The following is a 25,156-nucleotide window of genomic DNA, read 5'->3' as shown; positions in this document are numbered from 1 at the left end:
CCCTGCCCAGATCATCCATAGTGTATTGCCCATGGACTGTGCGTGCTGAAACCTGGAGGCGAAGCTTGGCTATTTAGCGCTTTCTGTGGTTGCGAACATATCCACATTGGGGAACCCTAAACGCTGGAAGTACAACTTGCAGATGGAGTTCCAACTCGTTGACTTGCTGCGACATCCTGCTGAGCAGGTTTGCAAAATCGGTGTCCTCTCCCTAAAGGTACTCCACTAACAGATGTACTCTGTGGTAAATCGCCCAATGCCAAATGCTCTGTGCTAACAGAAAAAGCTGGGGAGAGCGCACGCCTCCTTTTTATGAAGATAGTACATGGCAGTCACGATGTCTGTTCTGACCAGGACCACCTTGTGATGTACTTGGCAGAATAAATCCTTGAGAGCTATATTTGACTGCTAATAACGCTAGTCAATTGATGTGGAAGCACTGTTAAAGGGATGTGCACATGCCCTGAACAATCATATCCTGCAGATGCGCTAACCAGCCCGTGAGAAAGGAGTCAGTGTTAATGGTCACTTGGGGAACCAGGTTTAGAAAGGGCCTGCCCTGCCACAAGTTGTTGCTGTTTCACCACTGCAAACAGAGATGAGGGCTCTCTCAAACCAACACTAGATCTTACCAGAGACCTTCCACTTGTGCCCACTGTGCTACAATTCACTCGAGTTGGACATATATGCAAGAGAGCATGTACTAAGGGATCCAGGAAGCCAGCAAGCCAAGAAGGTGCAATACTGTCTTGACCGTGAGGTGTCAATTTAGTTGACAAAGTGGTAGCAGAAGCTGGAGGATTGAACGGATGCAGGGCTGGGATAGGCTTTCTTAGTGACGTAATCAAGTACTGCCTCTAGAAACTGGGCTGTATTTGAAGGGGTTAGAGGTGGGAGTCTTGACCAGATTGTTGGGGAACCTAGCTTATGTAAAAGATCCAAGGTGATCTGGGTGTGGTCCAAGCACTGCTACTTGCTTGAACGCTCTATCAGCCAGTCATCGAGATAAGGAAAGACGTGGACACCACTGCTCCGGAGATGAGCAGCTACCACAACAAGGCTTTTGTGAAGACTCTGGGGGCTGTAGTTACTCTAAAGGGCAGACCCTTTAACTGCAAATTCTGTTCACATACCACAAACTTCAGGTGGTGACGGTGAGAACAGTGGATGGGTTTGTGGAAAAGGCGTCCTTCAGTTGGAGTTCCCTTGCTGCAGCAGAGAAATGACGTCCTGGAGCGCAACCATGTGGAAGTGCTCTGACACGCTGTATATGTTGAGGGGCCTGACTTCACGAATGGCCATGAAGAATCCATCTTTCTTAGGGATAATTAAGTACAGGGTGTACACCACTTTGCCTCGCTGGTGTGGTGGCACAGGCTTTATGACTCCTTTAAGTTGGAGCATTTGTACTTCTATTGTAGGAGGCGCTGATGTTCTGTGGAGTGGGAGTGTTTGCGAGGAGGGATGTTCGGTGGTGAAGCAGTGAGTTCCAGGCAAAAACCATGCTCTACAATGGAGAGGGCCCATTGATCTGTAATGACTATTTGTTGGTGTGTGAGGAACCCCTGCAGCCATCCCTTGACAGAAGTTGTGTGGTCGGGGGAATGGAGAGTGAGTCACTGTTTGGCGGGAGCGGCTCCCTTTGACGTACGCTATAAGCCCCTGGAGTTATTTCCTCAATAGGCACCCCTTGGAGTAACCATAGGAGGGTTGCTTATTTTGCTGCTGCCTCTGATAGGAGGAGGAAGTCTTCAAGAGGTGGCTTTGGCACCATCACAAAACTTGGTCCCAGGAATAGATCCAAGTGGCAATAAGTACTGAAGACCTCCCATTACCTAAGCTGTGTCTTTCATGATTTTCTCTAGTATCCGATAAACCTGTGGCCAAAAGAGATGTTCTACAGCTACACATGCAAGAAGGAGTAGTTTCTTTTCTGTAACTCCAGTTCTGTAGTAGGGGTATCTCTGTGTATAGTCATAATCTAGTGAATAGTCCCGCCCATGTGCGTGGACCCCGGAGCAATAAAAAATAATCTCTAAAGGTGACAAATCATGCAGACCTGCATACACCTTTAAGAGAGAATTTAATTTAAAGACAGATAATGCAGCCTCTACCCACAGGCTACACTGTCCAGTACTTCAACTAGAATTCCACCAACATCCACAAACAGCACTGCCTGTCTAGTTTTTCTCCACCTAGGAAAAAACCCTGCCTCTACCAGCAAAAGCCTCTGGAATGATAGAGAGGAAGGAATGGACAGACAAGCCCCATAGGCTGCCATTATGTGGCTTAGAACAGGATACTGTGCCTTTAAGAAAACTTTCCAGATTTCCAGAACTTTCCCCAGTATCCCAGAATGCCCAGCAGGTCCCATTTACTTTCAGTTCTTTTTGAAGGCGCAGCACGCCAGACCTGTAGCATTCTTCATATGAAAAAATATCTCTCCACCGGGGAGGAGGGCGGGCGCTTATGACTCTAACCGAGATACCCCTACTACAGAACTAGAGTTACAGAAAAGAAACTACTCCTTCTGTAGTAGGGGATCTCTGTGTATAGTCATAATCTAGTGAATAGAATGGCAAGCCCATCCCCACACAACAGCAGCGGTGGAGAACAAACAAGACAAACCCACTACTGCGCGAACAAATTTCGCAGCGAAGCCTGCCCAACCTGAGCATCTGCCCTGGCATCCGAGTCCAGACAGTAATGCGCAGCAAAGGTATGGACCGACTTCCAAGTGGCCGCCTTGCAGATTTCCGCAATCGGAACATTACGCAGCAAAGCCGTCGTGGCAGCTTTGCCCCTGGTGGAATGAGCCTTAGGTTTACCCCCTAAGGTCTTATTAGCCTTTTGATAACACAATTGTATGCAGGACACAATCCACCGAGAAATGGACTGCTTAGAGGTCGCAAGACCAGTCCTGACTGAGCCATAATTAACAAACAATTGGTCAGACCTACGAATATCCTTGGTCTTATCCAGATAAAATTTCAACACCCTCCGAACATCCAGGGAATGGAGAGACCTTTCCGCTGGCGAAGAGGGATTCTGAAAGAACGTAGGTAAAGTTATAGTCTGGTTGACATGAAAGTCAGAGATAACCTTAGGAAAAAATTTAGGGTGAGTACGCATCACAACCTTAGCAGCATGAAATACAGTATAAGGTTCTTGACAACATAATGCCTGAAGTTCACTCACCCTGCGGGCCGATGTAATGGCCACTAGGAACGCCGTCTTCCAGGATAGGTGCTGCAACGAAGCTTTGTGGATGGGTTCAAAAGGCTCCTTCATCAGTCTGGACAGCACCACATTCAAGTCCCAGGAAGGCGAGGGAAGTCTGACGGGAGGAAACACTTTCTTCAAGCCTTCCAAAAAATCCTTGACCACAGGAATCTGAAAGAAGGAAGTCTGTGAAGGGCATTTCCTGTAAGCAGTCAAAGCAGCCAGATGAACCTTAATGGAATGGAAATTAAGGCCAGACTGCGCCAAATGTAAAAGGTACGGAAGGATGACATCTTCCTTACATGTCGTCGGATCAAAGTTCTTGGACTTACAGCAGATACAGAACCTCTTCCACTTGTAAGCATAGGATGTCCTAGTGGAAGGTCATTTAGACTCCTTCAGTATGTCCATACAATCGTCTGGTAGATTCAGATGGCCATATTGCACTATTTCAGGAGCCATGCCGCCAAACTCAAAGACGAGAGGTTGGGGTGCACCATCCGCCCCCCGAACTTCGTGAGAAGGTCCGGCCTGCACGGCAACCGCATGTGAGGAAGGAGAGACCGGTGAAGTAGGTCCGTGACCCACCACTGCCTGGGCCACTCCGGGGCGATCAGGATCATCCGCGCCCTGGACTGGGACAGCTTGATGAGCACTGCCGGAATCAGGGGAATGGGTGAAAAAGCGTACAGAAAGCTGTTCGACCAATCGATCCATAGCGCATTCCCCAGCGTCCCCCGCTGGTAGTACCTGGATGCGAAGTCTCGGCATTTGCTGTTTTCGGCGGTGGCGAACAGATCTACGTCTGGAGTCCCCCACCTTGCGAAGACTTCTCCTAGTACTTGGTCGTTTATGACCCATTCGTGGTTTTCCTGAATCAGCCTGCTCAAGGCGTCCGCCTGAGCATTCTGCACTCCTGGCAGATGCGTGGCTGTAATCGTCAGTCCTCTGGCCAGCAGCCAGCGCCAGATCGCCTGCGCCTCCTGCGACAGAGTGCGCGATCTCGACCCCCCCTGCTTGTTGAGATAATACATCGTGGTTGTATTGTCCGTCTGTATCAGCAGCGAGTTGGTCTGGAAGGACGGAAGGAAGGCCTTCAGTGCCAGGAAGAAAGATCTAAGTTCCAGGAAATTGATGTGGTACGTCGATTCCAAAGCAGACCACTTTCCCTGAATCTGCAAGTCCCCGGAATGCGCTCCCCAGCCCTGGAGAGACGCATCCGTCACGACACTCGTCGTGGGAACGTCCTTGTGGAAGGGAACCCCCTTGAGGAGGTTTTCCGCCGAACACCACCACTTCAGAGACTGAAGAGCATGCAGCGACAGACATATCTTGTCGTCCCAAGAGCCTGTCCTCTGATCCCACTGATCCTCCAAACACTCCTGCAGTGGTCTCATGTGTAGCCGAGCGTGAGGAAGATACAGGAGGCCATCGATCCCAGTAGAGAAGACACCTTCGTCACTGTCGTCGATGGAGCAGTCCTGAGGTCCTGAGCCTTCCGAAGGAGTGATAACCGTCTCTCCTCCGAAGGAGACACGCTTGCTGACCGCGTATCGATGGAGGCCCCCAGGTACTGTATGCACTGGACCGGAGTCGTGACCGATTTGGACATGTTGACGTGTAACCCCAGCTTGTGCAAGAGCTCGCACGTCCATCGGAAGTGTTCTTGCGCTTCCGCGAAGGATGATGCCTTGATCAGCCAATCGTCCAGATACGGGTAGACAAACACCTTGTTCCTCCGCAGGTGTGCCTCCACCACCGCCATGCACTTCGAAAAGGTCCTGGGCGCAGATTTTAGCCCGAATGGCAGTACTGTGTATTGATAGTGATTGGCGCCGACTTGGAATCGCAGGAACTTCCTGTGCTTCCTCGCTATGGGCACATGGAAGTACGCATCCTGTAGATCTATGGCACAGAGCCAGTCTCCCCGTTGCAGCTGTGGGTAAATCTGGTGCAACGATAGCATGCGGAACTTCTCTCTGCGAATCCATTTGTTTGCCTGTCGCAAATCCAGAATGGGCCTGAACTCGTTCTTGTCCTTCTTGCAAACGAGGAAGAACCGAGAGTACAGACCTCTTCCCCTTTGAGACAGAGGTACCTCTTCTACCGCCTTTTTTCTCAACAAGATGTCTGCCTCCGCCTGGAGCTCTCTCAGCTGGAATCGAGAGCTGACCGGCGGAATCGCTGGAGGCGGGCTGGTAAACCGAAGACTGTATCCATTGCAAACAATATTCAGCACCCACTTGTCCTGAGTAATTTTTCTCCACTCTGCCGGAAAAAATTTAATGCTTCCCCCCACTGGAGTGGGTAACGGTTGAGGGGGAAGTAGCCGCTCAGGGCCGAGATCTGGACGGGCCCTTGGTCGTGGTAGTAGCCTGCTGGCCTCCTCTACCCCTCTGGCGCTTCTGGAAGGGCTTGCGGAACTGCTGCTGTTGTTGCTGCTGCTGTCCCGAGCCCTGCCCACGCCCTCTGCCCGAAGACCCGAACCTCCTCTGGAACGGGCGCTTCTTCTTCTCGGCCTTCTCCAACCCGACGGCCGTCAGGGTTTCCGCCTCCGCCTTCATGCGGGCCATCTCATCGTCCGCATGCTTCCCGAACAGGGTTTCCCCCGAGAAGGGCAGGTTGGCCACTCGTTGCTGCGCCTCTGGCTTGAGGGACGTCAGGCGCAACCATGAATGACGCCGCTGGTGGACGCCATGACAGTAGGCGTGGGCGGCCAATAAGGACACATCCGCCGCTGCGCTGATCATTTGATTAGAAACCAGCATGCCTTCGCGCACTGTCTCCAAGAAGTCCTCCTTCTTGTCCCGTGGCAGTAGGTCCGCATATTGCTGCAGGGACTCCCACAGGGCCCAGTCGTAACGGCCAAACAAAGCCCCTGCACTCGCCGCCTTCATGGTGGTGGCGGCGGTCCCACACACCTTCCTGCCCGCAGAATCCAGCCAGCGGCTTTCTTTGTCAGGCGGAACCGTGGATGACGGGGCGGTCGCATGTTGTTTTCTTGCCGCCGTCACGATCACCGAATCCGGCTTCGGGTCCACTCTCAAAAAGGAAGGATCCGACTCCGGGGCCCTATACTTTTTCATGAGCCTGGAGGGAGCGGCCTTCGTCGTCGCGGGAGTGAGGAACAGCTCCAACGCGGGTTCCACCAGTCCTGGTACAAGAGGCAGTAGGGGGCGAGACAGGTGTTTCTTATGAAGCGTCTCGAATATCACGGACGTCGTGTGTGTTGGAACCGTCACCGTGATACCCAACTTTGCAGCCCCCCGCAACAGCACCTCTTGGAAAGAGACCAAGTCGTCCACCGGAGACACCCTAGTCCCCGGGGAGTCCGACAGCATCGGGGAAAGGTCTCTGTCCGAGGAGCGCGTGTGCGACCTGGACCTATACCTCCTACGGCGTCGTCTTGAGTCCGACGAGGACCGTCCACGGCTCCGTGACCTTCTCCTCCTGTGAGAGCGGGAGCGCGACCTCTTCGGCCTGTCCGCCGGTCCAGGCGACCGCGGGCATCGTGGCTTCGGGGTCCCCTGCGGCGGAGTCGGGTACCTTGGAAGGGAAACCGACCGCGGGGGAACCGGCGGCGGTCCCACAGGAGTGCGTGGCAGTGGCTGAGGATGGGGCGGCGGAGGGGGCGTCCGCGGCTGAGGTGGCGGTGGTGGAGGTGGCGGTGGTGGAGGTGGTGGAGGTGGCGGTGGTGGAGGTGGCGGTGGTGGAGGTGGAGGAGGCGGCGTTGGTGGAGGTGGTGGAGGAGGAGTCGGCGGAGGCGGGAGAGGAGGCGGCGACGGAGGCATCCGAGGAGGCGTATACACCACCGAGTACACCGATTCCGGTGACTCTCTCTTCCTCGACGTCGATCTCTTCCTCGACGTCGATCTTCTCCTCGACGGCGACCTTCGCCTCGACGGCGACCTCGAGCGTCTCGACGTCGATCTCCTCTTCGGCGACGCCGACCGTCTCCTCTTCATCGGCGGCGAACGGCGACCCCTCGACGGCGAATGCCGACGCCGGGTCCGATCTCGACGCCGACCGCTGGACGGGGCCGAAGACGGTGTCGTCGCCGACGACGCCGATGTAGTCGACGGCGGCCTATTCAGGTCCCTCGACGGCGATCGTCGACGCCGCTTCTCCCCAGAGCCCTGGGGAGACGGCGAACAGACGGTGGTCATCCTCCTCGACGTCGCAGTCGACGCCCTCGACGTCGACGGGGAGTGGGAGCGCTTACTGGTCTTCCTGCCCCTGGGGAGCCCCCCAGGGGCCTCAGTATGGGCCAAATCAGCCCCTCCAGACCCACCTGGTGCCTTCAGTCTTCTCTCCTCCAGAACTTGAAGCCTGATTTTCATTCTGTCCCTCAGGGTCCTGGCTGAGAACGAGTGGCAGATGGTACAGCTTTCAGGCACGTGGGACTGGGGAAGGCAACCAATACACACCTCGTGTGGATCAGTTTTAGCCTTCTTTCGACCACATTCCGGGCACTTGTCGAACAAGCCAGGCATGTTGACAGTACCAGCTACTAAGCACTAGCAAAAAGTGACAAAAATTGCCAAAATCTCCAATAAACCCTTGAAAAGGGGAGAGCTCAATGCTCCAGGGTCCTGCTAGCAGGAGCCGGAAAAAAGAACTGAAAGTAAATGGGACCTGCTGGGCATTCTGGGATACTGGGGAAAGTTCTGGAAATCTGGAAAGTTTTCTTAAAGGCACAGTATCCTGTTCTAAGCCACATAATGGCAGCCTATGGGGCTTGTCTGTCCATTCCTTCCTCTCTATCATTCCAGAGGCTTTTGCTGGTAGAGGCAGGGTTTTTTCCTAGGTGGAGAAAAACTAGACAGGCAGTGCTGTTTGTGGATGTTGGTGGAATTCTAGTTGAAGTACTGGGCAGTGTAGCCTGTGGGTAGAGGCTGCATTATCTGTCTTTAAATTAAATTCTCTCTTAAAGGTGTATGCAGGTCTGCATGATTTGTCACCTTTAGAGATTATTTTTTATTGCTCCGGGGTCCACGCACATGGGTGGGACTATTCACTAGATTATGACTATACACAGAGATCCCCTACTACAGAAACATATTGATTCCGTTGGTGAATTCTCAAAAATAATGGTGGCATTTGGGATGGTATCAATATTTAGAGTAGTGGCATAATGACTACACTAAATCTGATGGCAGGACTGGGTGGCGATGCAGCTTGGGGTACTAAAGATTTGAGTGGTAATGGCACTCCCTTGTGAAAGTTTGGCTAGGAAAAAGTTGGTGACATTTGTATTTAGAAAAATCTATTTGAAGAGGCTAAATACGAATGGCTCAAAATGCTGATTGTGTGACTCAGCAGGTGGTGTTCCGCCACCTGAAACTAGGACTAGATAAGCATGGTCCAGAATACGGAAGCCCAACAAGTGAAACCATAAGTAGGTCTTCATTAGTAGCTTCAGAGCAACAACTGAACCAGTGCTTAATTTAAGCCGGTGATTTCCGGTGCTCGGCACCAGCACTTAATTGGCAACACCACACTTATGACAGTCTGCCACATAGTGGCACGGCTCATCTAATTTAAAGCTTAGCAGAAAGGTTGTTTATGGATACAATATACATTAGAAATTGTGAATACCTGCCTCCTCAGCCATTCCTTTAGATTTGGGGACCTGAAATAATCTGAACTTTCGCACTTGCAGGCGAGAGAGATGGTTAGTAGTTGTTTTGGCAGCGATGACGGGAGCGATGGGTAGCGCAAAATGTAGTGGCCTCCTGGTCAGGGCCCTGGCACGTACTATTTTATAAATTAAGCACTGAACTGAATGAAGACTTCTGTGCTTAATGCTGCTCGATCTGAAACTGCCTCACAACCAGGCATTGATGTTAGAAGGGAGCAGTGCTGCTTACTGTACCGGTGACAGTGTTAATGGAAGAGTGAGCAATAGAAATGTGATCGCTGTAGCCAATGAATCAAGGCTACTTAGGGATTTAACAGACGGAAAATAATATTCAGGCACAATATGGGGTTTCTTTGAGTCTTTCAGTGGTTATTGGACTTGTCTTAACATTAGGAGTGGCGCAACCATTATTGAAGCACAACATGATGGAGGGATTGATATAATCAAGGTATACCAACTGGTAAAAATACCTGTAACAAGATCTCTGAAGTGAAATTTTATGGACTCCTGATAAGCTTCCGGTTGGATGTGTTCCCCAGCAAAAGCAGAAAATATTAATTGTGAGTATTAAGTAGCCCGGAACAGAAGGAAGAGTCCTTCCAACACAGGTTGCCGGGTGCACTAATCTTATGCAAGTCGGCTTTTGAGGCTCTCATGAACAGTCAAGGAGATCCTAGAATTGTGTAGGAAAATACAGTCGTACTGGTGCTTACCTTTATCCAGACCCAGAAAGGGATCCAATAAGGGGTCCATCTAATCCTTCAGATGCCGCTGAAGTGAAGGACAAAGTTGATGGCCTTTGATGAAATCGTATCCCATTTCTACAGTCAAATAGCTGAGGCGAAATACTCAAACTAATGGCACTGAAATATGCAAAAATAATACTCCACCATGGCAACACACAGTTTATAAGGTATGGAACTAATCTAAATAAAAACAAAAATCAAGAAATTGCCCCTCACAAAAGAACACCTAAATGAAAAACTCAATGAGCATGGCAACTAGTTTTGTTAAGAAGGTGTTTATTTTTTTAGAAAGTGTTTTTACAACAGCTATTGTGACGTGTGAATGTCTTTTGGCAACTGCACTGTCCTGCCAAAACAATCAAAAGCAGCAGGATGGCGATGGGGACAGAGGAAGCATTCAGCAACTATGCACGAAGAAAGGTAAGGAATGCTGAGACAGTACAAATATCGGAAGAGGCTGGATTCACTTGCGGTAAAGGGATGGAGTGAAAACATCCCCCATTACCAGGTATATTGAAATTTATCTGATCTGAGATTGCGTGTGGGATGTGCTTTTCATTTTTTTTTTTAATCAACATCTTTATTTTAGCGTTGCGCTCTGGTTTGTCATTTTGTTGTATATATGCTCATTTGCATTCCATGTTGGGATAGACTTAACATTTTTGAGGTACTGGAATTTATAAGCAGGGATAAGTCACCCACAAACCATGCAGGTTCCAGTCATCCGGCACCTTGTTTCCAGTCCAGGGTTTTCAATTCACAATGCAAACGTCTAGGGGGTTGTAGTCATGGGAGGCTTCCATTGCATGTATTGGACTGAGCCGCTGAATAACCATTTGTAAAAGAAAGCCAGGACTGCAATCATGGTATCAAGATGACTTTGGGCACCCCCAAGCAAGACAAGTCAGACATCACCTCATGCCAAGCTTATTTATTTTATTTATATGGCCCACACTGTAAAACGTATTTGCTTCTAGGCACCGGAGGACTGATCCGAGATCTATTCCGAAAATGTGGCGATTATAGTGACTGAGTTTGGCTCTTGCACTGCAAGTGGATTGGGCGGGCAGGGGTTACACAGTTCAGGACCACATTACATAGTCCGTGTTATATGATTACAAATGTTACATAGTTCAGGCATGGTGGTGTTAATGCGAGTTCACCGTGGTTATACCACGTCCAGCAGGCATTTGCAAGACCTCATAAGCAATGTAAGTTCAAGGCAGAGTTGACAATAAAAATGCATGGGAGAAGCAAGAGCAATGAGAATGCTTGAAGCCAGTGGTTTGGAAAAGAAAAGTCTTCTCTTATAATGAACTGCATCAGAGATGGTGGAGTCAATTGGACATATTGTTCCAAAGTTGGGGCTATCAAAGAAAAAAAAAAAGAAAGCCCGTAAAATAGTTTTGCACACATGCTTGATTCTAGGAACATCACTCCTAGAGACTGCTTTTCAAACACTTATCAAGCGTACTCTTCTGTGACACTGTTCCACTGATCAGGAGCAGAAAACAAACATAAACCATAGGCAGAGCTTCTGAAAAGTTGCCCTCATTTATCTGTGGCATACTATTATAGTCTAAATCTTAAGCCACATCGAGTTCTTTATTATTGCCAACCACATGCACAAATTATGAAAATACACCTGCTTCTCAAACACATTTAAATAAATACCGACAAACTTGTCATCACATCTAACAATAAGACCCAGACAGTTTTACAGAATGATCAATAAATATGGAAATGACATCACTTGAAAATCATTATATGCTAATTTGTACTATGTATATTCATTGTAGATATGGCGAACACATAACTGGAGTTTAGTATTTGTTGGATAGATGAGCCCACGCTCAGGCAGAAGAAATTGATCCCAGTTTAAGTACAAGACATCTAAGCCATGCTCCATGTGCACAACTGTCCTCATACATTTCCAACAGAATGCCACCGTCTAAAGATCATTTAAAGAATGCAACACTTTACAATAGAAGAAAAGGTCTAGATATTTTTATAACAGTACCCGGTCTCCTGGCTTCAGCACCGGATCAGTTTTGGTTCCAAGTTTATTGAGAAGTGTGTAGGCCAGCCGCAGACTTCTGGTCCACAATTTACCTACAGGAAGGACGTTTTGTAATGTATGTCAGATGACTCGTTTTTAAAAACATAAAAATTGAAGCACATATTTTCACCAATCACCAAGACAGCTTTTCATTATTTTCTTCTTTAAGGTAAACACGGCTCTCTCCGCATCAAGCAAACTGATGGATGACTGCGGAAATGAGTGACACTCAGCCAAGATAGGGAAGTTGGACCTAGAAGATTGGTGTAGTAGATGACCACTAAGCCACATCTATGCCTTAGTAAAACTGAAGGAAAGGATGGCTACAGGGTATGTTGCATGCCATGTGACATCCAGTAAAGGAGACAACTGAAGTCTGCCTAGACACCATCCTTCAAATAACCACTCAACATTCTGTAGCATAGGTCTTGGTGACATCTTTCACCACTAGCATAGCAGATGGTTAGAAACGCAATCATAATAATATCTGGCAGAATTTGTCTTTCAGATTTATATAAAAAACAAAACAACTGGCACAGGACTGAAAGCTGAGGCACATGAGACCATGCTGAAGCAAGTCATCTTCTCAAGACAATTCATAGCAGTTACATTTCTGATTACTTTAGGAGGCTTCCGACACTCCCAGGTGACATGAGGTGTTCCATCAGGTTGTATTTAAAGACTTGGAACTCGGGTCCCTACAACCTGACACAGCACTGAGGATCTGAAAGGAAGCGGTCTTTGTACAAGTTCAGTAGGTCTAGGACAATTCATCAAATACATTCTAATAAAAATAGGTTAGCGATAAGTGCAGTCGCAGAGCTAACATTCTCTGCGCATTCACAGCCTTTACATTCCTTTCAAACAAGGAAATCAAACTATCTGAATCTGTGACCTCTGTGGAGGAAAACCCAAACCAATATGTCCCATAGAACTACACGATCGACTAGACGTCAACCTACCATACGTCAATGTGTAAACTGGCTTCCCCGTCACATCGAGGGCCGTCAGGCACGGGCACTTGGCCTGAGTGGTGCCCCAGCGTTGCAGTGCAGCTTCGATGGCTGGAGGCCAATTGCAGACCACGCCCAATGGCTCCCCCTTCACAGGGGTCATTTGACGTCCTTCTGGCTTTGGCTGGTTCGGGTCTGGCCGGGGCACTGGAGGAAAACGTGGAGACACCAATTAACGCTGCAATATTTGGTTTAAATCTATGTCGTAATTCTGCCTCGAAGTACAAGCTTTTACACAATATTTTAAACTTTCATAGTGTTAAACAATAATATGAAACAATATCGAACAAAATACAGTAGGTGAGTAATATTTGTGTGTACCAGCCCAAATCTGCTATCAACAACAAGCATTGGCAAAGCCAACAGGTCTTTCTTTTGAGCTCTATTGGCTTTGCCAGTGTTCTGAACCATGATGTACAGCATTTCCAACGCTATAAAGCATATCCAAATAAGCGATAAGAAAACCTATGATGCAGCTGACCGCATTATATCCTAAATAAAAAAAGCTAAGTCTATGACACAGCTGGTCGCAACATTTTGTAGGAACGCGCCCCTCCCGATGCACGCGTCTACAAAATAGTGCTGCTGTTTTTTTTCTTTCTTTTTACTCGTCATTCTCAGTGGGATCAGCAAATAAGAAAAACAATTTACAACTCTGAAGGTCGGTTAGGGCGAGCAAAATGGAGGGCGTGAGTCCGGGGAGCGGTATGGAGTCAGCAGATACGGCGACAAGGAGGGCAGTGGTGGGGAGGAGAGGCAACAGTCGTCAAGAGGCCACAGGTGGCAGGAAGCAACAGGAGGATGTACGTGGGGGGATGCAACATGAAGAGGGGACAGCAGCAAAACAGAGGGTAGGGGTGAGGAGGAGAAACAACGGGCGAGAGAGCAAAACAAGCAGCAAGGTGCGGGGACGCACGAGAAAGCAACATAGAGAGGACTTGAAGTCGAGCACAACATATAGGGTGGCGAAGAGAAGCACACGGGCAACAGTGAGCAAATCAGGGGGAGAAAAGTACACGAGGGAGACAACTGAAAAACACATTCACTCTTGTGGAGTCCTTAACCAAAAACAAAAAAAGCAGTTCTTGAAAAGCTAGCACTGAAAGCATAAAAATCACCCAATCAAAAGTGGTGTTTAAGAGGCTATGCTCAATCGGACATTATTAAGAAGAAGGAAACCAAAAGTGACAAGACATGCAACCAATGGTGAGCTATGGGGAGGCTTCAGGCCTTTTAGGTTTTTAATGATACTGTGGGAGATGTAAAGAAAAAGTAACTGAGATTTTGATGCCAACATTGGCATGAAACGGATGTATTGGAGACCGACGTCTCTGAATAAATGATAGGAACGTCATGTGTACAAACTAAGGTCGAAATTGAAATAAATGAGCTCGCTCCCCATATGAAATGTCCGATCTACATCTAACAAGTACAGGTGTGAGAACACTGCAAAGCCCTGAAGCAGTCTCTAGGAAGAGACGAAACACGTTGGCTACATTGGCAGTATTGGTGGATAATATGCGACAAAAGAAGAACATTATTAAAGGATTATGAAGATAGATTTTAAACACATTTGAACGGAGTCTGTACATTACTTGACTCAGTTTATCTGCAAAGAACAATCATTTTTTGTAAAGGAATAAATAGTGAGTACTGATCACTTTTGTTAAAATAATTTGGGGATTTATAACACTATATGGAGGATTAGGAGGCTGATCCTCCATATCAGAGCACCACTTGTGGATACTGTATCCACTTTGAGCGATAGGTTCAGTGGTAAAGTCTCAGCATCAATCTGTAAATCAGTTTTCATATTAAAAGGTTGTGTGTGTGTATGACCTGTCTGTGATGCAGTGTGTCTGGATTTAAGCTGTCTTAGTCTAGTATGTAACGGATTTATTTTGCATGCGTCACTAATGACGTGGAGAGTGTGGTCTAGAAGATCTAGTGGGTGGTCTCCGTTATGTGTTCTGTAAAGTGGTGTGCCTGCATAGTACGTCACATCTGGTGCCGTGGCCCACGCGTTCCACTGTACCTTCCACAATCTCCTCAAAATCATCCACAAAGAATTCTTTCAGGGGTGGCCGCTTCGGCCTTTTCAGGGTGTTGAGCAGCTGCTGGATCTTGGTGGACACCCGGCTACTTACTGGTACACCTGCATGGACAAGAAAGCATGGTATATAATGCATGGATCAGCCACAGCAGCGCGCAAGTCAGCAAGATGAACCCCGGCTCTCCCACGTTGAGATCCCCGAACACATCCAGAGATTGCTCTTGCTAGCACGCAAATGGATTCCTCAGGAGAAACAGGCTGTAAGCTTGTGAAAAGTCTTTCATTTTTTCCGCCCTATGGACCTTTTATATAAAAAAAAAAGTATCTATATGCATCTTTTGCAATCACATTAAACTAATGACAATGCGTAGGGTCTTATGGAATTATCTACCAGCACCAGAGTTCAATATTGGGTACGAGCATACCATCCGCAGTATCCATCAGGCTAGACCGTCGTGATGCCTTGTGCATTCCTTTCACCACCCCGTGTGGTGGCAGGTCTATGTTCACGGGGCGCACAGAAGAGGTGGCGGACGATGGTGCAGAGGTGGTGGCTGTGACGTCAGGGGGTGCCGAGATAGTTTCTGCAAAATACAAAAAGGTGGGAGGAACTAGATTATCTCCTCTAGGAAACTGTTTCTTTTTGGTTGCAGTTTTATATAGCGCAAACTGGACCCGAAGGTATCAGAGCGCTTTACATGAGCACCAGTTGTGTTACAGATGGACAAATGTATTTTGTTAGGCAAGAGGAGATCAAGTGATTTGCCAGAATCACAGGATGTTGAGCTCCTCTGCCGAGACTTGAACCCCGCTCTAGCCGTTAGGCCATATCCTCTCCCTTAGTTAAAAAAATTAAAACATGAAATCGTAAATTAATATCAACATGACATGTTAAACTGCATATCTACAACAGGACAACATTAAATACTCAAAAGCACATAATTTAAACAATCTAGCCTCAAAGTTTTAAATAGTTTGACGTCTGGTCGGTGATACTTGCCACTGCAGATAACGATACCTTAACTAAATAAAATTACTGAGCACTGTAATGCAACGCCTTTTCATTTCCATTTTGTATATTTTCAAACATGCAGCACTTGGGATCTCACATGGTTTCAGCCTTATCTAAAGGACATTAGTCGTCTCCAACCATCACTCCTCCAGATACTCACAGAAAGGATCACCAGTGCAATAGTGAGGGCAAACTAAGACCCGACAACTTCTCAGGCCTATTAAAAACATGCATACAGGCAGAATAATATTTGAAAAGTCACCTGCTAAGCACGTGGACCATGCTACAGAGATCTGCACACTCCCACAAAGTTCCCGAAATATTGACTGTTCCAAGTGCTTAACCGAACCTACGTTAAGACTCTCACCACCAGCACTCTCCAAAAATGTGTGTTCTTCTACAACTGCTTCTTTTCGCCAATATCAAAAAAACTCAATAAAAGAGTAATATTGTGATGCAATCAAAGCTGGGAAGTCCTCTCCAAGAGCAACAAAATTAGAACAGTCACATTCTACAGAAATAATATTCAAAATAGGAGTGAATGTAACCATTGGAAATAAAATACCATTTTGCAGAGTTTTGCATTTGCCTTGGTGCGAACACTGAATAAAAGTGTGGTTTTCTAATAAATATTAAATTAACTGCGAAAAGACAGAAGAAAAGAACATCTTTCCTTGATCTAAAATTTTCCTTTGCAGGTTGTATATGTAATACCATTTTTTGCAGACTTTTGCATATGCCTTGGTGCAAACACGAAATGAAAAAGTATTTTTCTAAACATAATTAACTGCCAAAAAGACAGAAGAAAAGAACATCTTTCCATAACCTAAAACTTCTCTCTATAGGTTTGACATTTTGCCCAGAATTACTGCAAAATAAAAGGAGGCAGAATGCTCATCTTCAGTGATAAGTTGACCGTTATAATATTCAATGATTCCAAGCATGAGTTCAATAACACTTCAAGATGCACACACGCACACATAGTTATCAAAAGTGTTATTTTAGCCAATGTCGGTAGGCTGTTCTTATTAATGAAGTAGTCTCCCATCCCCTCCCTTAAGCACTGGTTGAACTCTTTAGGTGGTAAGTTTTAAAATGTACCCAAAATAGAACGGGCCGCTTTTAAGAGTAAATTAAATTTGAATTACCATTGTCTTGTTCAACTCAGTGGTTTCTGCTGCTAAGACAGCCTGCCACATGGTGGCGCCGTTTGTCTAATTTTGTGGTGAGCACAACAGCAGTTGTTTAATAATTCGATATACATTAACATTACTCACATCTACCACGCAAAGCTATAAGAATAGTTTGGGTGACAAGTACTAGTCATTTTTAATGTATGTTGAAAGTTTGAATTGTCATTTTGGGTGGTGCACGTTGCAGTGGCCTCCTGATAAAGGCCCTGGCTCTTTTTTAATTTACTTCAAATTAAGCACTAGACTTCAAATCACTTACTGATGTGTGTACCGACTATTTGTGCTTCATTGCATTTCTTCATATCATCAAGTACAGCTCAAGCCAATTGGAAACAAAGCAGGAAACCCTTCAATGTAACTGTCAAGTTCCAGATTCATTTACATAACATTAACTCATACCACTTGCTTCAGCAAAACGATGCTTTCAGTCCAGTTTTTAAGATGGTGGCTATCATTCATTTGCTTTCCTAGCCATTCATGTCTGGCACGGGTGGTGGGGGCAACCTTTGGGAGTAAGGTAACATGTCGGCTGCTCTATGTTTGTTCCGGGGGGCCTTTGTCACTCTTGAGAACGCAAGACATAGTTTTAATACAGCCACGAATGGGCACCGAGGCTCAGCAAGAGGGATTTATGCACAGTGAAAAGTTGTGATACATCCAACTGCCAGGATAAAGTGGAAAAAAACAAAGTTGCCGTTTAAAAAGAACAAAAAAAAAGTTGGGTATTTGGTAAGAACCATTAAATTCCTCTTATTAGATAATTGGGAAAAATCACAGGTTTTCGCTAACGTCTTGCTTTGACCTACAAAACTCCAATATTCAAGGATTGGTTAAGTTACAATGCATCAATTATAAGTGGAAACTGTACACTCTTTCCCAGAAGCCCCCCCCCCATATAATGTAACAGTCTCTCTTTTTAGGTCGGGCCCAGAGACAGATTCAGTTGGTCACAAGCCTCACGTTTTACAAATATTCATAAAATGTACACACATACACCAAGGGCTTTCGGTCAGCCTCCATCATCCACTAGAGCGTTGGAATGTCATTCACATTTTGCTTCTGCAGACCATTCCAAGAGATAATGGGTCATTCCACTTTAACCATTGGCTCCCCTTAACTGTGAGTGACATTTTGCTTGTGCACATGTGCATATCCAACTGAAAAGTAGTTCACTTCAGCTCCAAGGCTAGTGCACTAATTTCTGCTTTTATGTTTTTTTCAGTTTCTCATTGCAGTCATTTTTACATTGGTTTTGCTAATATATGCAACCTACCCTTTACATGTTAATGTTCATTACATGTGTTTGCAAAACCAAAACTAAGTGAACAAATTAAAAATGGAAAAAAGAATTTGCAGTCTTGTCAGACCTTTTTGCTTTGGCAAAACGTGTTACACTATGGTCTGCTGCTACTTTCTTGCACTTCCTTAGTACTGCCAATAAAGTCAATAAAAGGAGCTACTACTAGTTAGACTGGTAACGTTAATGATGGTTTAACATATGCACCGCCAACATGGACACTGAATCTGACAATCCCAGATTTGAAATCGCCTGGGTAGACGTAGCCCCTCATCCTCAGTTGTTTCACAAAATGAGCACTTGAGAACTGAGAAATAACAATTATCAGTGTTTAGAGATAATTCAGTATGCTAAGTGTATGACTGGAAAGATGTTGGTTTTACTAGCTGTGAAAAAGGGCTAGAATGATGTAAGAAGCAAACATTTGTACCTACCTGCATTTACCTACTGAGGGTCTTCACTCAATTTTAATCAAATCATTCTTTTGACCTACCACTGTCTTCAAGGTACTCAATGCACAATAGGTCGGCATATATGTGCTTTTTCAATGTCTAAGGACTTATGACTCACTAGGCTTCTTGAAAATGTATTTCTACAATAACACAACACACAGACATTCTTACCTGGCTGAGTGCTGGACAGCACATCTGCCAATGAACCACTGGTTCCCTTCACCTCCCCGTGGGAAAGAGTTGAAGATGCCGACGAGGATGTGGAAGATCCCTGGATAGACCGATTAATCCACGACTCCGTGTTTTGTAAACTTTGGGTCAGTACTGCAGTGAGGGCAGCCTGGCGCCTGAGCGAGCCCTCATCTTCCGAAGCAGAAGAAGTATCTGGAGGGAAAAGGAACCAGAGTGGGTGAGCACCATAGCATGCAAAATATTCCTTATCTCTTCCAAAAATGCATGTATTTAAATACAGAAATATTCGAAACTCAGTTTTCCAAAGAAAGTATATCATTAGACTCCCATCAATTCATGTCATCTTGGTCACAAATAAGCCCAAACTAGCCATATTTCCCACCATAATTAAACTACCTACTGACTGCAACAAAGTTAACAAGGGTGCTTACCCATTCTAATTTTAAGAATCAGAAGGACAAATATTAAGTGGTTCAGTGTAATTTTGATGAAATGTGACTAATGTACGTAGACAAGACAGAAGAACATTGTTTAGTACTTGTGGTGCATTATCTTTTCTTCTCTCAAAGATTACAGTTATTTAACCAGGCTTTTATACATAAATATTAGACTTGTATCATGAATATGACAAATGTATCTACAATATTGGCTCTGATTGTTAATCTATTTGGTAATTCGTAAATTAGATTATATATAGAGTTTTCTTGTGAAGATGTATTTTTCCGAATGATATGTAGTTTTGTGATTGAGTGTAATTGAAATATACTAAGTTATCACAGTAAATATTACATCACCTCTTAAGGTCTGATAACACAATGTCCAAATGCTGCTCTTACGCTTACGTTTCTTTATTCATCAGGTGTGAGGAATATTTTAAGGATGTTCTTGATACACAAGTACAGAAACTATATCAGGCTATCTTCAGGCTTCTCCAACGAGTAGCTCGTGAGCTAATGGTAGATATGCAGCTACCTGCAAGTAGATCTCCTGTGTGCATTCCAGCATATTAAATTAAAAGCTTTCAATTGGTTGAATTGTATGTTAATGTATTATTAATTAAATAATGTATGTGTGCCAAAACTGTGTATTCAAGACAAAAATGTGTGTATTTTGAGAACTCAAACTGATGTTTGGCTCAATTTCTAAAATATATTTAAAGCAGTTTTTGAGTGATGAATCCTGTGTGGAGACTTGTTACTAATATTCTTACTTTCATGCTGGGGCTTTGTAGCGGTGGGTGTTTTATATTCCATTTAATTGACAGTCTTTTTCACATTACTGCTGGCAGCCCTGTCTGTTGCCCTGAGGTGATCACTGCTAGTTCTCTTACATTTGTTGGCCACTATTGTAATCTTGTCTAATATAGTCACTATTACAACACTAATAATAATTGTAGCTCACAATGATTTTTTACTGAACATAAGTAGCTCTTATTGCACTAAAGGTTGGAGACCCCTGCTCTAGATGTATTGAGTTCAGCCCTGCTCAGATTTGAACTGTCCACAGTAGAACCCTCACAGACATACAACTTCCTTAACCCAACATGCAAAGGATGGGGAGAAGCATTCTCTCACAGGACTCCCGTCACACTCTACCCGTGACACAACAAAGTCTCATTGTCCTGACAAGGAATTTAGTAAACGCACATCAACAACTGTTCTACAATTCATTTTAAACAAAAATCACGGCACTGAGCCAGCACTTAACTACTGGGCTCCCAGCTGGAGTCCAAGTAGGCAAAAAGTGATCGCTTTTCATTCCTTCACTTAAGCACTTGGCCTCGTTTTTACTCAACGGACTTCCAGGTTTGTGTATGGTTTAACTCATTGGTTCTTAACCTTTTGACTCCTGTTGTCCCTTCCCATTGGAATCTGGGGACCCCCCACTAAATCATTACTGAAATCCGGGGACACCATGGAGTCACTACTGGAATACGGGGACCCTGGCCCAAGTCATTTTTTTTTTATTTTAAAGCAATACACAAAAATACGGAAACAAGCATTCATCATACAAATACAAAAATAATTAAAAATTTAATTTAATTCACAAATATAAAGTAAGTCCAAATATTATTGGGAAGGTTAGAGATTTTCTGAATTCAAGTTAAGCTATTGATCATACATACTATATTCTGTTTGATGCACTGACACTTCTATTAAGAGGATATCAACTTAATTTCTAGCCTTATAACCTCCAATTTCAAACTCCTTCACATGTACAGAACGTTTTCAAATTTTCATTTTTACATTTTGCTTCTTTATTTATATACATTCTCTAAGCAGCCACTGACCCCCTTATTAGGCATCGTTGACCACCAGGGATCCCCAGACCACAGTTTAAGAACAGCTGGTTTAACTGATTTGTACTGGCAAGATCAGAAGCAAACGCTGCCCTATGTATTCCCAGAGGACTAGTAATGTAACCTTATGCATTTCCTACACATTTCTACTAATAGAATAAGAATAGAAATCTTGTTTTCATCAATATTGAAAATAACATGAGATCATCCCACACATGTAGATCTTAGGGTTTTGTTTTTTATACACGTCCATATGGTTACGAGTCCCTCTTCTAGGTGTATATGTTTTATTGCATTTGTATAGGAAACCCAGAGTATACACTAACCTTTTGACCCCAATCACCCAGAACTCTACCCCTTCCTATTATCGCCTACTACTTCTGTGCCTAATGGCAATTAACTAAACCTTCCGTCACTCGAGATCCAATAAGAGCAATACATTAAGTTCTACTTTGAATGTTTCAGGCCTAATTCCGCACAAACCGGTGTTCTTATAGTCTTTTGGAACTATGATTTGTCCGCGCTACTACTGGTCTGTGAAGTCAGCGGACTCATCTCGTACAGGATATTTCTTGTCCTAATGTGGTGAGGGCACACGTTCTGTAAATTCTGTCATAAGGAATTACTGGATCCAATCAGTGTAGAAGGAATTTGTCAGGGTGTTAGCTGGCACCATCAGCTTTTCCGTGCCCAGAATTTGCCACATTTTGTGCAAGCAGATCCGCATTCTCAGTATAGTCTTTTTTTCCCACTAGAGCAGCTTTTCCGTGCCCAGAGTTTGCCACATTTTGTGCAAGCAGATCCGCATTCTCAGTATAGTCTTTTTTTTCCCACTAGAGTGATGGCAAACATGAGAGAGCTGTTTGTTGCTTAGTCGTGAAAGGCACTAAATCTTGTTTTCATCTTGACATATTTGCTGTCTGTTCAAGGAAATAGGTCAAATGTCAGTATGTCTTAACTAATTGCTGCTTGGAAAATGAGGTTTATTGTTCTCTCTTACTGGAGTTAGAGGTTTTTGTCAAGTGAGCTGTCTGAAGATGTCAGTTATTTTTTTCTAACACATATCATTTAAATAAATAGCCTGTAAATTAATATTAAAAGATTTCAAAATATATCTGGATTTACAAAAGCAAATTGTTTTTTAAATAAAGGAGTGTGATGCAAACAAAGAGTTAAATAGGAGCAAAACAAACAGGAACACTTTACTTGGTAATGTACAAATTATATATTTGCAAAAACTATTTCCAAACATTATTGTTTTTACACTATATAGTTTTATCAGTAACGCTGGATGTCAGTGGAAAGGTTTGTGGCTATTTCAATGTAAAATCTGCTGATTGTAAATGGCAGTGTGCTACCACTTCATGCTTTAGTTATGTATTTATTAAAAGTGATAGTTTTTAAACATGATTTGAGAAACATTCCTGCTCCCGCCCTGATGAAAATGCTGTTAATGAATTGAGAGAGAAGTCAGGGGTCATGTGTGTCCTATATGTGGTTAGATTTGTATCATTTATGGAAAGAAAGTTTAGTCTATTAAATCAAACAAAAGAGTTTTTTTGTACAGCAGTCACGCTGAAGTCGCACATTTGTAGGTGCTCTCCTATGTGATAATGAAGAAAATGGCGGCTCAATTAATTAAATTATTCGCCCACGATCACATAATTTGGAACCAGTTTAGGGATCAAGAGCATTACAAATAGGTCGAGTAGATTATTTAAGTCACTAAACCTGCAGGTCTTGTAACATTTTTACGATTTTTCGAGGCCTGTTCGGGTACTGTTACTGGCGCTGAAAGAGTTTTTAAGTCCAATCGCTACTAGTCAATTGTTCTAGCTTTTGTGGATGATCTCTTTAGGATGTCCCCAGATAGGTAACCACTCCCCATTTTAGTCAGACAGCGGAAATTTAGAAAACATAAAACAGCCTCAGGAACAATGTCATTTTGATGGCTGCAAACCTACCTAGCCCCAAGCAGGTGTCTGCATGCCATTTCTGACGTTCATGCTGTTTCGCTCACACATGGGGGCTGGTTAAGCGGAGATACTCAATTAATAGTGAGGGTTAATTGTATCTCCAAGTACATTACTGACTGTGAGATCCACATGGTCATCTCCTGGCTAAATCTACCGTTGCCTCATTAAGGATGCATTTTTATAAATTTGATTTTGATGTGTATACGTCTATACCTGCCTACCTTTGCCATTAATGGGGTGAGAGAGTCGAGGGAGCCAGATCCGAGATAAACTTAAATTCATCTTGGGGTACGCTACTGCTGGCAATCTTCTCAATCTGCTGGATGTGTGCCACCAGAGGCTGAATCATGAAAGCAACGCGTACCAGCAAAATGGTGCAACCATGTCTCCAACCCTGCAAAACATGCTAAATATCAGACTAAACCTCCTTAAACCACCCAGGGTGCTCTGTGTAATAGGAAGCAAGTGAAGTGCGCCAATAAGATGAGAAGTGGGTGAGTGATGAACAAGATTACATGCAAGATGAACTGCAGTATTTTGCACAATTTTCAATTAAGAAAAAGGTAGTCAAGGAAGCTACGGTAAGGAGGATTGAAACAATCTAGTTGGGAGAAAATGACTAACTGAACCGTGGTTTTCCTGAATTTAAGAGGGAGAAGAAAGATGATCTTCCGCAATAGTGTGATGTACTAGAATCAGCTGTTGTAAACTTCGGAAATCTGGAGAGCAAAGCTAACAGTTCTAGTCAAATTAACTTTTAGATTACACAGCATTTCAATTGAAATGGGAGTGGGTCCAAAATCAGAGGGTCACCTGGCTGATAACCAGATTGGAGGGAGATCTGCAAGTGTGGTTTTTCAAGCAGAGGGTACAGTGGCTGAGGTGACTGAAGAAGTGCAGACATCCAATAGGAGTAGAACTAATAGAAGGTCTTGCTTCAAGAAATATGGAAGAAGGCGCAGTGATCTAAAGAAGATCAAAATTTATTGGTGGGGAGGGGTAAAGAGAGAGATTCAGTGGAGAGGAGTGAAGTCAGAGAGGATGGGGGTATAGGCAGAAGAGGAAATGGAAACATTAACAAAAAGGCGGGTGGTCAGTAGTATTTGCAATTGAAGTGATTTTACTATTAAAAAAAGTCAGAGAGGGCCTTGCACAATTCAAGCGATGAGGTATTTGAGAGACGTGCACATGGTGGTAAAATGTACTGCTTTGAAAACTAAACAAGAAGAGTTATTTGATTCCTCAATTTCATTGTAATAGTAGGTGGACTGTTCATCTATTTTTTTGTTATAGATCTTCAGAGCAGTATTGTACTGTATGCATTCTCCTCAGACCAGTTGCCACGCTCTTACAGTGACAAGCAAGTGTTCTAGAGTACCATGGGGTGGACGGACAAAGTAGGTAAAATCCTTGGGCTGAATGGGAATGAGTAAAACAAGTGCGGAGGAAAGCCAATAATTATAATTGCAAGCAAACGCAGAGGGAGAGCGAGTAGAAAAACAAGGTTGGGATTCTAGAACAGTAATAAAATCGCTGCGCTCAAGAGAAGTCCATAGATGAGAGAAAGAGAAAGTAGCGACAGTAGAAGGCTGTGAGGGCACTGAGCGAGACTTGAGATGAAGCTCAAAAGAAACAAGCAGGTAATGTGTCCATGTCAGTCTACACTGAGGAGGTTCTGTGATTTCTTTGGAAGTAAAATTAGGATCTAGCAAATGACTTGTTAAGTGGGTAGGATATATCAAGAATTCAACATATGTTCAGAAGCACGCATGTACTAAATGACGTGGGGCTATCACGCCAATTATTTGAGTGCCAAAGGAGGTGGAAATTAGAGGCTTTTGGGAAACTCATAGCCAGCAAGAAACCATGTGTTGATATTGTCCCCTAGTTCTATTGACAGTGCTTACTTCAAAAATTGTCATTCTGCTCTACTGAAACCTTTTCAGCATCAAATATGAGCAGCACCTTTACGCAATGTGTACAGTTCTCATTGTTCACAAT

General features: G+C 44.6%; 1 protein-coding gene across 2 annotated transcripts in view; it reads right to left on the bottom strand.

Annotated features, from left to right (window-relative positions):
- Positions 1-25,156, bottom strand: part of DIP2B (DIP2 acetate--CoA ligase B (putative)) — a 768,291-nt gene that overhangs the window by 354,008 nt on the left and 389,127 nt on the right. For both annotated transcript variants that reach the window (XM_085654541.1, XM_085654539.1), the window contains exons 5-9: positions 18,860-19,072; positions 15,160-15,318; positions 14,717-14,836; positions 12,631-12,828; positions 11,630-11,721 (exon numbers count right to left, since the gene is read on the bottom strand). In XM_085654541.1, the coding sequence (XP_085510667.1) occupies positions 11,630-11,721; positions 12,631-12,828; positions 14,717-14,836; positions 15,160-15,318; positions 18,860-19,072 (782 nt within the window). The remainder of the gene's footprint in view (positions 1-11,629; positions 11,722-12,630; positions 12,829-14,716; positions 14,837-15,159; positions 15,319-18,859; positions 19,073-25,156) is intronic.

Source organism: Triturus cristatus, chromosome 4_1 (genome assembly GCF_964204655.1).
Source record: "Triturus cristatus chromosome 4_1, aTriCri1.1, whole genome shotgun sequence".
NCBI lineage: Eukaryota > Metazoa > Chordata > Amphibia > Caudata > Salamandridae > Triturus > Triturus cristatus.
The sequence above is the reverse complement of the archived record's forward strand: the minus strand, read 5'-3'. Positions and strand labels throughout refer to the sequence as shown.